At 41.0% G+C, this 17,580-nt stretch overlaps 1 protein-coding gene across 13 annotated transcripts in view; it reads right to left on the reverse strand.

The window, feature by feature from the left end:
- Positions 1 to 17,580, reverse strand: part of LOC121690142 (histone-lysine N-methyltransferase, H3 lysine-79 specific-like) — a 33,827-nt gene that overhangs the window by 11,075 nt on the left and 5,172 nt on the right. The window contains exons 1-6 of one of the 13 annotated variants that reach the window (XM_042070606.1): positions 5,478 to 5,696; positions 4,607 to 4,630; positions 3,871 to 4,103; positions 3,111 to 3,187; positions 2,130 to 2,401; positions 1,638 to 1,695 (exon numbers count right to left, since the gene is read on the reverse strand). In XM_042070606.1, coding sequence (XP_041926540.1) covers positions 1,638 to 1,695; positions 2,130 to 2,401; positions 3,111 to 3,147 — 367 coding nt within the window. In that variant the 5' untranslated portion in view covers positions 3,148 to 3,187; positions 3,871 to 4,103; positions 4,607 to 4,630; positions 5,478 to 5,696. The other 12 variants (XM_042070596.1, XM_042070602.1, XM_042070570.1 and 9 more) reach the window with 12 other exon arrangements.

Raw genomic sequence — 17,580 nt, forward strand, 5'->3', positions numbered from 1 at the left:
TGGGTAATAACAAATTCAACACATGAACTTGTTGCTATGGACTCGTCTCTAGGCTTCCTCAGTCATTGTAAAGCTGCCGAAGCTGAACATTATCCAAAACTCAATTTCTCAGACAAGTGTCAATTGTAGACCATAAACTGGCTATTTATATGACCAATGTATTTGTATTCTGTATTCTGCTTTATGAAGCAGAATTACGCACTGCTACTTGGAACGTAACACATTTTTGTTGGCAGGAGAGAGAATGACAGCGACAAATTGCACTTGTTGCTGGTTACCAATAAATAGGGCCTACTATATATTTTTTTGCAAACAACAAAAACAGAAAGGATGGAGACAGCAAAGCTAGAGATGGGCAGGAACAAGGTCAATTGGTAGAAATGCTTGTCAAAACGTTAGGAGCTGGATGTGTGGATGAATGAAGCACAAGTATGCTTTATAAGCATGCACACTGTTTAAAGTTAGGCTAGGCTACACCGTAAACTACAAGTAAACCAAAGTTAGCTTTTTTAGGGCTGGATAAAGTTGACCAAATGGATATAGGCTGTTAAGCGTGAATAAAGTAGGCTACTTTGTTGCTCCAACCCTTCCAACATTAATGGGGACGGATGTTTTCCGTATTTTGCATGAGAAATCTCCCTTATTTTCATTGTTCAATGTTGACAGAGCAATGGAACGAAAGAGAACATTATATGGCGACAGAAATCAACAATCAAACAAGCCACTTTGATTTTTTGCTGTTTTCATTAATACAAAAGATGGGTGACCCCCCCTCCTAGACAAAAAAAAATTAGGTGACCCTCCCCTCAACAAAGAATAAAAAGACATGACCCTCCCCTATTTTCCTCCGGTGACCCCGTTTATAAATAACGAACGGTCCCTTACTTCTTTATTTGTGTCCACAATTCAGAATAAATATTAGAACCAGAGACAAAGTTGACAGGTGCAATAATTGTTCTGACAAGATTCAGTCATGTGACCCTGTTGACAATGACAAAACTGCAGCACAACTAATGTTATGGATGCACACAACACCTTCTGCTTCAAATGTGTCAATGTCCAATACTGGATGAAATTGATGAGTAATAAGCAAGTTGTTTTGCTTCCACTTTTGTGATTCCAACTGTCATGAGACCCCTAATGACCAGCCTGTATGACGTATACATGTGAACCCCCCCCCCACACACACACATACACACACACATTTCAACCCATTATTTAACCCACATTACATAAAAGCTAATGCTACGTTGTAATAATTGGTCTGGCAGAGCATAACATTTTCAAACCTGAAAGTGAAGCAGTTGTTAACAAGGACAATGCGTAGTACTGTATGTTATATAACACTGACTAGCTGCTTGGCAACTTCGCCTCAACATCTAAATTCTAAATCAATCACTGGGATGTGACCAGTCTTTCAGTGTTCACTTTATCTGTTGGGACGTGTGAACTCACATTTCCATTAAAGTGACCAGAGGTACAACATAGTCCGGTGATTTGTGAAGTTAGTAGTTCTAGTGGGATTGTTGATTTGCAATATTCAGCGCCATGGTTAAAAGCAAGAGAAGTTAATAGTTCTAGTGGGATTGTTGATTTGCAATATTCAGCACCATCATTGAAAGCAAGAGAAGTAACACCTTGATCATCAAACTGCAGTGCTACAGTCTGTTCCTCCTTCTCTTCTCCATGGATGACCTGCAAGGCAAGGCTAGTTTATTTACTGTACATGGCACATTTCATACACAGCACTATTTAAATGTGCTTTAAATAAACAAAAGCAAAGAATAACAGCAAATAAAAGCAAAAAAAGGTCAATAGCTACAAAGTAGTTGAAAAGGTACGGTATATAAAATAGAGTAATTAAAAAATAAAATACAAAGATGTTTACTGGACCCGGAAGGAGCCTTCCCGACAGTTGGTGGCAGTGGTAGGATGGCCAACCGCAAAGCCCGAACAAAGGCCACTAACAAGGCCAAGAGAAGCCTCAGATCACAGACCGATCCAGAGCAAGAGAAAGCAATGGATACCACGGACGCAGATGAGGACAAGGGGAAAAGTAGAGAGGAAAGTAGTGAAAGAAAGACAGAAAGTAGAATAGTGAGTGTGTCTTATTTAGAGTGCAGGATGACCTGGCATGTGTACTGCCCCGCGTCTCCCCATGTGCTCTTCTTCATCGTCAGAGACACGTCTCCTTTCTTCAGCGTCTTGGTGGCCAGTCTGCCCTTGAAGCTCGTCTGCACGTGCACATATGGTTTCCTATACAGGTAGATGCAGTCTGTCCCCTTAAACCACCTGATCTCCATGGCAACAGCACTGGCCTCAGGAGAGAGGTGACAGGGCAGTGTGATGTCATCACCAGGGTGGATCTGCACCTCTCTGCTGATGGAGACCAATGTGAATTCTGTGGATGAGAAAGATTAGTTTTAATGGCTTAAACATCACTGGTACACATAGTCATATGTACACATGCACTCCCCCCCCACACACACACACACTCACATAAACTCTCTCTCTCTCTCACACACACGCACACGCACACGCGCGCACCCAGGCACACTCACATACTGTAGATGCACACATGTGATTCCTGAAGAGTTTCTTGATATGAAGTGCTTAACTACACTCCCTAAACATCACCAACATGGGTGATGGATGGTGCTATTAAGTGCACACCATCTTGTGGTGGAATTGAGGGAGTTAGGATTTTTCTGGGGCAGCCGTGGCCTACTGGTTAGGGCTTCGGACTTGTAACCGGAGGGTTGCCGGTTCGAACCCTGACCAGTAGGAACTGCTGAAGTGCCCTTGAGCAAGGCATCTAACCCCTCACTGCTCCCCGAGCGCCGCTGTAGCAGGCAGCTCACTGCGTCGGGATTAGTGTGTGCTTCACCTCACTGTGTGTTCACTGTGTGCTGAGTGTGTTTCACTAATTCACGGATTGGGATAAATGCAGAGAGCAAATTTTCCTCACGGGATCAAAAGAGTATATACTTATACTATACTTACTTATATTTCATAAAAAAGGTTGTTTTTTTTCTGCATGAAACATTGGTTTAAATATGTTCTATGTATTTACAGTTTTTAAGTATATATATATTTATACTTATACTCACTTATACTCTTACTCTTATGTTTTGATGCAGTTGCCATTGTTGTTCTCCAGAAACAGACTGAATGCAAATGTGTGTATCTGTGAACAGATGCAGACACGTTTGACCTTGTTATTTCAAGAAGGAAAACCAAATAACAACCCTTCAGCCTGCTGCACTGTGCCTTGGCACTGGGCCTGCACAGACCGGTTAGAGTAAGCATAGCATGCCAACCACCTAGGCTAACTGGTTAGACATGCCCAACAGCTGAGAGCTCCACTAGGCCTGAATCTGCTGGCACTGACCTCAGATACAGGCCTATCAGAGCTCTGAGAGTGGGCGGTGACCTCAGATACAGGCCTATCAGAGCTCTGAGAGTGGGCGGTGACCTCAGATATAGGCCTATCAGAGCTCTGAGAGTGGGCGGTGACCTCAGATATAGGCCTATCAGAGCTCTGAGAGTGGGTGGTGACTACAGGCCCATCAGAGCTCTGAGAGCGAGTGGTTAGTGAGTATGACGATGGGAAAGGACAGGAGACATTACATTACATTACATTTAGCAGACACTTTTTGACCAAAGTGACTTACATATGTCAGCTATATTACAAGGGATCACATTGTCCCCAGAGCAACTTGGGGTTAAGTGCCTTGCTCAAGGCGAGATAATGGAGACAATGTGGAGGTAGTGTGTTTCTCTGTCTATGGAATCTGAGTGATTATTAACAATTATTTAATGTTGTTTCTCTCAAAAGTAATTTGTGTAAAGGGTAAAACAAGGTCTTACCTGTTATTTGTTTCTACAGCTGAGTTGGTTTTAAGAGAAAGCAGTTCTCATTCCACTGTGTCTTATTGAGCCTCAGCGCCAAAACCACATGCTGGACATTGCCGTTGTAGACAGATTTTACACACACTGTGATGCCATGACAGCACAACAGGATCCAGCTTAAACAGGAGAACAGGATAAGGCCTGTAATGCCCAGTAAGTCTCTTAGAAGTGCAGGACAGCAGACAGGACACCTGTTGTTTAAGGTATTGGCTGTCCTAGGTTGTAAACAAACATTAAACAATTTATTCTGCATATTAAAGATAATTTATGCAGGTCACTTATTGGTCACTCAAAACCGAGGTAAATGAAGACAACACTGTTCTCTGTGCACATATCTTTTGATTGATTTGATTTCTCCAGAAAGAAACTGTAAATCTCACTGTCCATGTCACATGATGACTATCACTTGACAGCAGCTCTATTTGCAAACCATGCACAAAGGAGTTGTTTCACAGATCAAATGATAAAGGAAAGTCACAGCCTCACCTCCACCGCACCCACAAACAAACAACTTCACTTTGTGTCATTCACGTTTACAGACTCTGAAACTTCCATCCGTCATTACATTTTTTGAAGCATGTTAGAGGTTTACTAATGCAGAGTTCTTTATTTGAATTATAAAACATGCATAGAAAATATGGACATGGTGTGCAATGGATGGCAGTTAGACGGCTGTTATTAACATGTCACTTACCAGAGCACATGACTCCTGTCTCTCCTAAAAGAAACCAGAAGCAGAGATGTAATCAGCAAAGGATCAATTATAGAGAAACAAATAGCTCTTTATATTATAATAAACCATTATGGCATTACAATATATCTGTATACTGCCCACCTGTGGTGTAATTTTAGTGAGTCAAAAATGAAAAAACTTCAAGAGGCTTATAATGATGCACTGAGAATTGTGCTTCAAATCCCTAGGTGGAGTAGTGCCAGTGAAATGTTTGTGTCTAACAATGTGCCCACTTTTAACGCTGTTTTAAGAAATTTTATGTATAGATTCATGTGCAGACTGACAGGGTCTAAGAATATGATTATTGTGTCCATAGCTGATGTCTCTAAGAGTGACACAAGGTACACATCTTGCTTTTGGAAACATTGGACCCAAAGCCTGTATATGTTTTGTAAATGATGCCTCATCTGCATCATTCTTAAATGTTTTGTATTGTTTTATATTTATATATTTGTACTGTGTTGTCTCTATGGACCTTTGTGTCTTGAATAAAGTTGAAAATAAATAAATAACATAAAATAACAATCACATGATCATTCACAATCATTCAACACATTTTACTTATATCAATCTCATAAGCAAGATAAGACAGGATAGCCTACATACATTCTCGTTACTAACCAAAACATCATAGTAACTCAAGATTCTTTTATGGCTATAGTAACCTTTAGCATTTTAAACATTATACACTCCAGATTAGCCTAACATGCCAATAATACACTTAACAGACATATTTCTCTGTCTTTACATGTACTTACTGTATAACCAGACACCGCAGGTATTCACACAACCGGGCAATGTAGGCAACAAACTTGCTAACTAGTACTATTACCTGTAGCCTACGAACTTCACCCAAGTAACGTTACCACTATCAAAACAGAAACTTAACAGAGACAACAGATAAACGTCTGTCTGTGGAGTGCAAGCTGAGGACAAGGCAGGAAGTGGAACATGTCGGGGGGTGGAGTTTGTAGCAGGAGGCATGTGTTGTACCAGAGAATGACGAGCTCAGGGTGTATGTATCACTTTTGTCAAAAACAATGTACATTATATTTTAACCAAGAACACCTGCTGTTGTTTAAAGTACAGTATCTCCTTCCTTTGGCTGTCCTAGGTTGTAAACAAACATCACACAACAAGCAAGGTCACTGGCAATGCCCTGTTCTCAGAGCACAGCTCTATTTGCAAACCACAACGGAGTGTCACATTTCCGCCTGATGTGGTCTCTCTATCCCCACTGCAGCTCATCGCTAATGTTTCCCAATGTATTAAACTCAAGACAATGGGAGGGCAAACACACCTGCTCCCTGCTGGTAATTACAGTTTTTGTCAGTTTCTTTTATTTCTTCTATCAACTCTGACATTATGTGAGAGAAACACATAGCACATTCCTGTGCATGCTGGTGTCATGCAGTACGTTTGCTCTCCTTAAATGACTGAGTTTGAACTACACAAGCAAAAATTTGCTTTAGCCACCCCAAATGTACAACAATTTAGCGCTGAACTTGAGTCCTTTCTTGAAATTGTTAAAAGATTGGATAACAAAAAAGCTACAAAATTGCTTAAACATTACAATAATGTGCTTGTTAATTCCCCTTGTTAATTGTCTTTTTCCTTTTCCTGTTTTTCTTTTCTCTTTTATTTTTACTTATTAATTGTTGTCTTTGTTTTGTGCATCTTGTAATTTTATTTTGTATAATTGTAACCGTACTGTTTCACTTTTGTATTATCTTCAGTTGTATATTTGTATTATGTCTTTAATAAAATAAAAAAAAATAACAAAAAAAAAAAATGACAGTTTTAACACACACTCAGTAATATTCCTCATATGCCGAATCCAACACTGATCAGCTCAGGAGCTTTGCCACTAGGGGGCACCAGGAACATGAGATAAAACAAACAGAAATGGAGAAGCTGTCAGAAATACCCAATATATTGTTTGAAGCATGACACTGGCACAGGTTTAAGTTGGCAATTCCCAATAATGTTAGAGATGTAAAACATTCGAAAAAATATATAATGTCCGCAACACTGCTTTTGACTCCCATATATTTAATGCACAAAAGGCAACGTTTCGACCCTGCTGGGTCTTCTTCAGGCAAAAACATTTATGTAAATCTTTTATGTAAAACATTAACCATATTTTTTTGTAATTTAAAACAAATTATCTATAGATGACGACCCTTTTAACAAATAAAACAAGCAGACTGTGTGTATTTGTTTCCACCCAGAAGAACTTTCAGGCAATAAGAATTTGGCTGTACGCTCCAAATATAGTCTTTGAAATACAGTGCAAGTTAACCTGGGGGAGGATTTTGAGATCCTGGCCTAACCATTAGTTATTGATTGTTGATTTGTTGTTATTTTAATTTGTTTTAATATTACTCTTCTCCTTCACCACCTTGGAGCCGTTCCTCAGAGCTCTTTACACTGCGGAGAGATGTGTCCAGTCTCTGAGAGGCCTGATACATAATCTTACCCTGAGACTCTCGTCTTATCATCCGTCTCATTCTCTCCATCTCCATAGTCTTCTCCTCCATCTGTCTGTTGAACTCTGCCTCCATATTCACTTTAAAAACATTGATGTTTGTCATTAGATCTGTCTGGATGACCTTCATGAGGTTACTCACTTTTTTGTGTCTCACATTTCTCACATGTCTGGTCTCTCTCATAGCTCTGTCTCATCTCCTCCATCTCCTCCATGTGTCTCTCCTCCATCTCTCTCTTCTCTTTCTGAAACTCCTCTTGCAGTCTCTCCATCTCCACCTCTTTTCTTTTCTCCCTCTCTTCCTTCAACTGTCTCCAGCTCTCACCTGTTCTCTCCATTCTTTTCCTCCTCTAGTTCTTTCTGCAGCTCTGCTATTCTTCCCTCTAGATACAAAAATATATTCTTCTTTCTCTTGAATTTCTCCCTTCAATTTGTTCAAAAGGTTTTTCATTTCCTTCTCATGCTTACTCTTCATCTGTCTTCCTCTTGTCTTTCCTTTCTCTTCATTCATTCAATTCCTCCTTCATTCTTCTCTCTATCTTTGTTGTCTCAGCCTCTCAGGTCTCACTGCTGTAGATTCTGTCTCTGTTTCCTGACACCATCTCTTCTATCTTCTCTAGCAGCTGTGTGATGTTAGTGTCATCAGGCCTGTCCTTAACGTTGAGAAGGTGACACCTGTTGCCACATTTCTCTACCAGCTGCTGGAGCTCCTGGCTCCCTGTCTGGAGCAACTCCTCCACACTCCTCTCTCTCAGCCCCTCAACATGGGTGAAGAGGATCAGTGTGTGTCCCCAACAGCCCTCCCCAAAAATATCCTCCATTTTCTCCAGCATCCTCCTCTCCTCCCCTTCAGACGGCTCCACTGGAATCAGCAGGAGGAAGGCGTGAGGTCCTGGGGCAGACAGACGGACACAAAGCCCCACGTCCTGCCTCATGTCCTTCTCAGAGAGTCCACTGCAGAACCAGTCTGGAGTGTCCACCATGGTCACCCGTCTCCCAGCCACCTCCCCCTGTCTGCTCTCACTGTGCTGGGTCTCTGTGGATGTGTGTGTGAGTGTGTGTGTGCCCAGGATGGTGTTTCCTGCTGCCCTCTTCCCAGCTGTGCTCCCCCCCAGCAGCACCAGCCTCAGCTCAGACGCAGCAGGAGACACTGGGAGAAAAACATGTCAGAGACTGAGAAGGAGAAGGTCTGCAGACTGTATAGGCTCCAAAAATAGATTTTATTTATTGTTTTAATTAACAGCATTCACTGTAATCAACTATTTGGACCTAGTGCCTTGTATGTTTGCACTAATTGTGCTGTTCATCACTTATGTGTGTGACTGAAATGTTGCCTTTTCCCCTTCTCCCTTTTAACCAGATTGCTGCCACATCTACAAACTACTTTTCCTTCCATTGGCAGTAATATGGAATTAAATTGAATCATATGTTTTGTATGTGTGTATCACATTTTGAAACTGTAGAAATAATATGTAACTGTTAAAATGATTCATACAAGTAATTGTCAATATTACAAATATGCATTACACTTACAAATCTATTTTATGGGTATGGATTGGTTTTACAACTACAAATCATCCTACAGTTACATATTTTCTGCAGGTACACAGACTTTGGCACATCCTTGGGGATCAAAAGTGTCTCATATGTATCGTAAGTTGTGTGTGTCAGGACTTAATTGTAAAACTAGTTTGTGACTTTATAAAGAAAATGACACAAACAATTTTCAGTATTACCCAATTTATATACTGAATTGAATATATTCTACCGGTACAAACTGTTTCAATTTTCATCTTTTAATTTTGTGGATGGATTTGAGGGTACAAAAAGTTATTTGACAAAAAGGTACCACATATATCTATATAGACTTCTGTAGGGTAGACAGCTAAATCATGTGTAGGGTAGACAGCTAAACATGCTAATCATGGAACTCATTCACCCATCTGATGTTGTACTACTTCCAGCTGCTTGTCTCTCCTCCAGCTGTTTATCTCTCTTCTCCAGCTGCTCGTCTCTCCTCCAGCTGTTTATCTCTCTCCTCCAGCTGTTTATCTCTCTCCTCCAGCCGCTTGTTTCTCTCCTCCAGCCGCTTGTCTCTCTCTTCTAACCGTTTATCTCTCTCTTCCAGTTGTTTCTCTCTCTCCTCCAGCCGTCTGTCTCTCTGTTCCAACCGTTTGTTTCTTTCCTCCAGTTGTTTATCTCTCTCCTCCAGCTGTTTATCTCTCTCCTCCAGCTGTTTATTTATCTCCTCCAGCTGTTTATCTCTCTCCTCCAGCTGTTTATCTCTCTCCTCCAGCTGTTTATCTCTCTCCTCCAGCTGTTTATCTCTCTCCTCCTTCAGTTTCTCTCTCTCCTCCTCCAGCTGTTTGTTTTTCTCCTCTAGCTGTTTATCTCTCTCCTCCAGCTGTTTGTTTTTCTCCTCCAGCTGTTTATCTCTTTCCTCCAGCTGTTTATCTCTCTCCTCCAGCTGTTTATCTCTCTCCTCCAGCTGTTTATCTCTCTCCTCCTCCATCTGTTTGTTTTTCTCCTCTAGCTGTTTATCTCTCTCCTCCAGCTGTTTGTTTTTCTCCTCCAGCTGTTTCTCTCTCTCTAGTTTCATCTCTTTTTTCAGTGATGGGGTTGCCAGCTCCTGTGGTTTCTTTTCCAGTGACCCCCGTAGCTTTTCTTTCACCTTTACTGTCTTGTCTTTCTCTTTTGCCAATTCAGTGACTTGACGAGAACCAGTGTAGCCTAATGAAATGTTGAAATTCAGTAGTTCCCTCACCAATGTGCAAACGTAAAATAACAATTTGTGTAGAAGTAACATGGAAACAGCAATGGCATACAGTAGTAGTGATATGAAATGCAAACTGACAATCCATTGGTTTGCTTAACTTTTTGTATTTGATGTATAATTCCATTAAGTGTCATTTAAAGACACACACGCACACACACAGTATATAATAATGGCAATAAAAATGTAAAAATGATCTGCTATGACATTTATATTTTTGGTACATACATACAGCTACAGACACCAACGACCGGATCATATTCCTTATGATAGTAAGCAATAAAACGTTTAATTCTGATTCTAAGGACAGTAAGCTAATTGAAACCACAAGGATATACAGTCAGACCTTATAGTGCTTAAAGGCAAATATATTATAGACAGCTGCCAGTCATATAGAGCCAAACATAAAGGGATCCATACTGACCTAAAGTTTGAACAGAGTTTTTCATTGCATACCTCTCTTCACGAGTTTCCTCCCTGATAACTGTTATAGCAGAATAGAGACATGCAGGAGATTAACAGTTAACATGGAAACAAAACCCATTCAGTTGTCTGTGATTATGTTCTGATGCACATACAGTATGTAGTGTGTGTGGGTGAATGTGTAGACACAAATACACATACTTATATTAGCAATCAAAATAAAGGCTCCAGTGAAATCGGAAATGCTTTCCCAACTCTTAGCTGCCTTTCACAGTTTCTTCTGCTGAGAAAGTGAGGAGACTGTGAGAGTCAGATCAAGGGTCTGTGCCTTGTCTTTCTGTGCATATGTTGTGGAGCTGTAGTCTGGAAGCCAACCTAAATTCACTGTCAGGGAATTTAACCCCAACACATAGATACAAGAACCACAACACATAGTATGGCTTTGCCCACAAACTCTGGTACCAAGAGGAGAGCGTGCTAGTGTAAGGAAGGATTCCTTTCACCATCAGTCTCTGACTCTGCAGCCCAAAGCTGTGTCTTTTATTGTACAGATGCACACAGAAAATAGGCAGTGGTGGAATGTAACGAAGTACAAATACTTCGTTACTGTACTTTTAGTAAGTAAGTAAATTTTCCACGTATTTGTACTTTACTTAAGTAAAATGTATAGTGCATACTTTTGACTTTTACTTCGTTACATTTTACAGCAATTATCTGTACTTTTACTCCGCTACATTTCTACAACACCATCGTTCCTTTTTACGATACATTTTATGATCAGTTTTTTTTTCTCTCTGACAAACACGTTTGTTTTACCAGGCGGCGGGGTTGCTACCAAAGATTCTGGAGCGCTACGTGAATTCTTAGAAACATAAGCTTCTAGTCTAGACCAGGCAAAGCGTGAGCTTGTAGCCATCTGCATTCGGTAGGCTGCTTTCACCAGACCCATGGCTACACTGTACATGCAACTGTGTTCTGTGCCTTTCTCTGTCTGTTATCTGCAGCGTTAGGGCCTCCTCTCCGATGAGATTGCTAAGACACCTTTCTCAGCAACTTTTCTGTTCAATCAGCATAATTGGCATTACGATCCACCCGACGTTTCCCTTGTCTACCCCGTTAAACTTCAGGCTCTCGTGTTTTGCTGAATGATATTACTCAGCAGATTACCCTAGTAACCAGAATTACAGTCTTGTAGGTCAGAATGTAAACTGGGCCACAGGTGGCAAGCACAATTGCATTAGCTTAAAACTATCTAGTCGAGTATAACCTAAAACTAGCTTAATTAAAATGCCACAGCCCATACTGATTTTTCCTTTTAGAATATAGATATTAAGAGAATAAATCATTATGCAAATACTTTTACTTTTAATACTTAAAGTACATTTAAAAGCAGGTACTTTTTACTTTTACTTAAGTAGGGTTGTCATTGTGGTACTTTTACTTTTACTTTTACTAAAGTAAATATTTCTCTGTGTATTTGTACTTTTACTTAAGTACTGAGTTTCAGTACTTCCTCCACCACTGGCGATAAACGATAGTCACAAGTTTACTTCATTAGAGATTAAAAGAGTGTTTTTCATTTAAAGGTTTGACTTCATGCTTATTCAGTAGAGCATTTAGTGCTCTTCCCAATCCCAGACGTTCACATTGCATGTTTGTTTGTAATGGATGCAACCGCGAGATATGCTACGTGTTTGACGGCAATGAGTTGTTAACAGACATGAACCAAGACATATAGCCCAGCAGCAATCTAGGGACTGTTCGTTATTTATTGAAGGGGCCACCGGAGGAATTTTGAGTGCAAAAGTCAAAAGTTGCATGACCCTCCCTTGCCTGCTAGAAATTGTTCAATGACCCTCCGACAGAACGCTACCAGTCCTTCCTTTTCAAATGTGTTGCGCCTGTTTACACAATTTCACAAATAATCATTTACATTACATTACATTTAGCAGACACTTCTTGACCAAAGTGACTTACATATGTCAGCTATATTACAAGGCAGTGGTCCCCAAACTACGGGTGGCCCCCCAAAACATGTCCGCGGTATATAGCATCTGGCCCGCATGGGAGTACGACATCGTCAAACTATAACTTCCGTAATTTCCCCCATTCATTCTCTATGGCGAGTCTTAACAGTACACATGTAATACTCTTTTTGTCCACTGGTGGTTGTTTTGGCGCTGTTTTGCGTTTGCCATTGAAAACGGAATGAAACGTAGGCCTACCTGCAAACAATGCAAGAGGTTGCATTAGTGCTCAAAGTATTCTAGAAGTGTATCAATTGATTTTTAATAACTAACTAACTAACTTCTATTCAAGTCATATTTCTGGGACTTTCTGGGATAATTATTTCTATTTTTTATTCACTCATTCAAATGTTCACACAAATTCACAAGTTCTCATCAGGTGAGTGAAAGTGGTCATTTCAGATGTTTTTGCCTGCACTTCATAAAACTCTCATAGTTTGAGAACTTCAAATTATTTGTAGGATATTGCTTGTTCACAACTTGAGCTGTGTATGCAAATACACAGAGTTCAGAGTTCACACATTTTGGATAAAATACACTTTTGGGACTCCCTGCTAATACTTTTGGGAATGTTAAAGTCTTTTTATTAGTATTGTTTCATTTGAGCTACATTTTACACTGATATGTAAATGATGGCAATATAAACACAGCTAATAATGGTATTAAATTGCAGTAGCCTATGATTAAATGTAATGGAATATTCAACTAAGGTAGACTGCTGTTGTTCACAGCACTAAGCTATTTATGTTTACTAATATACTCCGAATCTCTGGCCCTCTCTTAGAGCCAGGCATAGTGAGCTGGCCCTCGGAAGAAAACATTTGGGGACCACTGTTACAAGGGATTACATTGTCCCCGGGGCAACTTGGGGTTAAGTGCCTTGCTCAACGGTGGAAGCCGGGATTTGAACTGACAACTTTCAGGCTACTGCACGCTAGCCCAGCTCCTTAACCACTACACTACCACCGCCCCTGTCATATGTGATTAATAATATGACAAATAATCCCTGTGCACAGGGACCGAAACAATGCATGCCAACTTTTTCAGTGTTTCTCACGTATTTTAACTTTCCCCTGCTGTCTTGCCGTTTTAATGTTTTCCCGTAGAATATCCCATATTTTAATACTCTCATAACAGCCCTGCCATCGGGCCTGTCTCTGTGTTGCCCTGTTGCTACCCCTTGCCCTTCCAACGAAACAGATGTCTTCAAATCACCGTTTTCCTTGCTTGAAGGCGAACTTAGAGTGATGTTAACCTATTTAAGTTTAACGGCATGATTGTCGTGAGAGCACGATTCATTGGCGCTTGCATGTTCGGCCTTATGTCTACGTGCGCACCTGAGGCTACTCAGCTACTAGAGAAAGAATTTCCCCTGTTTGTATGTTCACTCCAAGTTGGCCTACCAACTCTGCACTGTAGACCTTAACTGGCTATTTATATTTTTCTGTGAAATAAGCAAATGTATTTGTTCAACTTTATGAAGCAGAATTACGCAATAGGCTACGTGGAACATAACACATTTGACAAAGGACAGATGTATGTTATAGTGACAAAATATTAACTTTCAGTGTTTTACGATGTCTTTGTCATGGGGAAGTGTTTTCCCCCATGCATTTATTCTAGGCTACTGTCAGTGACTGCCGTGAGAGAAGCGGGTTCTGTGTTTCGTTCATGTCAGTGACTGACGCGAGAGAAGCGGGGTCTGTGTTGTGTTGCATTGCGTTCATTTATTTTCAATTTGGCATGCCGTGTCGTCCACAGCTTAGTTCTGACAAAGCCGAAATTACTCCTTTTGAAACAATGAGTGTGCGCGTTTGTATGGTTATATTGCTTGACAGGGGGGGATCCCAAGCAGCTTTCAGCCATAAGGCTACTTTGAGAACATTTCCTAATTCACCCGACACTAATATTCAAAATGTTGAAAACTATTTCGGCATAGCCTATAAAGCAGTTTAATTAAATGGAAACAAACGGGCTACTTGGTGAGGCTTGGCCTCACAGATGCGCTCGTGCCTTAGATGGCAGGAAAAATCTTCACGATAGGCCTATTAACTAACCACCCGATTCACATTGACTGGGGGGGCAGGGGGGGCCATCAGACATTTGTGCCCAGTTAATCCGGCCCTGTCCCCAACAAATCACACCTTCCCACCAGCTGTGACAGCTTAAAAGAAGTCGAGAGGACTCCTAACTCACAGACCTATTCACAAACCGGTTTTGTGGCATTTCGCCTGTTTTGAAATCCTATGCGGCTACAGGAGCTTCCAATCGTGAGGAAGCCATTTTGCATTGTAGGCATAACTAACATGCAATAACGCCACCAACAACAACCAAAACTAGGCTACTCATTGTCAACATGTAAATTAAATGTAACATTATTGTGAATCAAATTAAAATGTTCTCTTTTGCAAACGTAGGCATAGGCATAGTAACAGATTAATTAAATTATGTTACAAAGATACTACATCAATCCGTATGTTTCATTAGGCTACTAGGCTATTTGTTTTGCATTTAGGCTAGGCCTTTTTATTCAGTTATTCATCATCTTCCGTCCTTGTGTAGCGCACACATTCTCAGACCAGTCACCTGCCACTCATCGTAAGGGAGGTGTTTGGAATTATTCCCGCATTACAATCATCAGCCAATCAAGGTGGTCACTTCAGTCAAGCTCGTGCATGAGTAATAACTTCATCCATAGCAACGAAGACTCATTCACTCTTAGACTGTTAGTCAAAGATTCTAGAGCGCTCAGCTCCAGAATCTGTTCAGGAGTTGTCATTTTCCCTTACTAAGAGTAGGTCTGAAAGGCTTTGTGAATAACTTAATAAGAGAAACTCCTATAGCTAAAATATTTTACTGCTATTTAGGAGTACCCTACTCCTAGTGGTAAGATAAAAGACTTTGTGAATATGGCCCCTGGTGTCTAACCCAATGCATAGCCCATTTACACAAAATAATGGTCAAATATTAGGCTACTGATGATCATTGTTATTTAAGAACATGCAGGGCACCAAGAACATCTTGCTCGTAAAAAATCATCATACCGCACATTATGGTGGGTCTGTTATTTAACCTACTTACTGTAGGCTGCGCAAACCACAGGCCTTTATTTTGGGCAAGCCAGCATTCGAGGCAGGCCTTCTGTTGAAGAATTTTATATAAAGCCTGCGCTAACAGTAATCCTGCTGCCCCCGATACACAGCTGTGGATAGTGGGGAATGTTCAAGTAATAACACAATCCAATGTGTGTCTCAATTGTCCCCCGCTGCCCACCTCACACATTTCTAGATTTTGCAAGGACCTTACATGACACAATGCCATAAAATGCCAGTTTTTAGGACACAGAATAATGTTTGTAATGATACCAGTTAGGCCTACGTTCAACAGTAACATAAGTGTAATGAGCTATTCATTGTCGAAGGTGCATGGTGAAGTGAAATTCTTACTTTGGATAACAAACATTTGCCGATATCATTGGATAGGGAATAGGCCTACTTACTACTTTTTACGTAGCCTACAATGGCCAGTTCAGACAAAGCCGAAATTACTCATTTTGAAACATTTGTATGGTTATATTGCTTGACTTAAATCCCAGAGAGTAGGCTAGGCTACTGCACCCCACAGTGATGGGCCTAACGGTCTTACGCGTTCAGTATGGGGTTGAAGCTGATAATTTAGCGGTGTCACGTCTGCCTGTCACAGACGTGGGGAGCTGAAGCTTGTGTAACAGGGTGGTACATAGGAAGGGCCAAGGGGCCAATCACAGTAGCCTGACTACGCCACCCTGAGGCCTAGTGCATCAGGGAATCTAAGAGATTGTACCGCTTTCAGGTTCGTAACTACACAGTGGACATGAATTACAGGATTACAATTACAATTACAGGTGCTATGGGGGGAAAATAGCAGGCAGAGAAGGTCTACCTGCTACACTTGGGATACAGTTACTACAGTAACAGTATTTTATTTTACTTCTTATAGAATAAATTTTTTTCACTTTTATAAAGGCGTTGTTTGAATGCTGTTGGAACAAATAGTAGTTGATTATAAAGGCAACTTTCTGTTGCAATATTCTGTGTGTTCTGGACTGCAGGTAACTTGTGTAGCCCAGGGTTACTTCACAACCCTCTAGCTACTAGCTAACTGATTTTTCACAAAAGGCATTTTATAGTGGCATTACACTAGGCATTATTGTCTAACCTGCACGGTATAGCTAGTTATTCTCCCAAATGGACTGTTGTCATTTTGCTACTTTGTTTACTTTGTGGTTTGTGTGAGATGAACTGTAGTTTTCATGGTGGGGAAAACCTAGCTTGATAACAGAGACAAGGAATATCATAGGACCAGTTAAATGTCAGCTACCACTCTCCGCCTATCAGATTGCTCAGTGGGTGGGATCTGGTGGGGGGAGAGGGGTGGAACACACACACGCACACAGAAGAAGGAGAGGGAGAGAATGAGAAATGACGAGACGCAAGAAGTTTGGGTTCCGACTATATAAGTAACTACCAAAAATAGTAAGTTACAGTGAAAGTAGGTAGTTAACCCCGTCTCAAGAAGCGAGTGGGGTATATGCCGGCACAGGTGTCTACCTTTTAGTTACGACGTTAACGTTATTCATTTTCAGCCCCTCAGTTTGGGGAGATTAATCTAGCATATTGCTGCTAGTTTCTAGCTAAGAGTGACGTTAGGCTAGCAGTCAGTTGCTCTGAGGTAAACATAACGTGTAATAAGAAACGTCTCGCTGAGATTTCTTTAGTTTAACTGCTGCTCAGTTAGCGCCACAGGATTCCAGGCATGCCTGTGGTTCCACTGAGTAGCTGTCGAGGGAGCACTGCCACCCGGATAGCGCCACTGGTGACCAGGAGAAAGCCAGTGGTTCCTCCGGCTACGAGGGAGATAAGCTACCGAATCCACTTGTTGATCGCGCGGCCCTATTGTGTGGGAAACACAAGGAGAGCCACACTCTGCTGCACGGTTTGTGACTAAAGGGACCGTGAGTACAACACGTCACCTGTCAACACGAACTGAAACAGGCCTGCAACGGGGGTTTTATTTTATTTTGCCGGCTTTTATATGTAATGTCTATTTGTTTACTGTATGTTGAGTGACCGGTCATCTCAGGGTAACATTATTGCTATCCGTTTGCAAACGGAGAGTAGAGATTGTGAATCACTACTGTTTATTGTATAGTTTTACACGCACTTCCACACAGGGCTCTATCGTC

The sequence above is a fragment of the Alosa sapidissima genome, chromosome 2 (assembly GCF_018492685.1).
Source record: "Alosa sapidissima isolate fAloSap1 chromosome 2, fAloSap1.pri, whole genome shotgun sequence".
NCBI lineage: Eukaryota > Metazoa > Chordata > Actinopteri > Clupeiformes > Clupeidae > Alosa > Alosa sapidissima.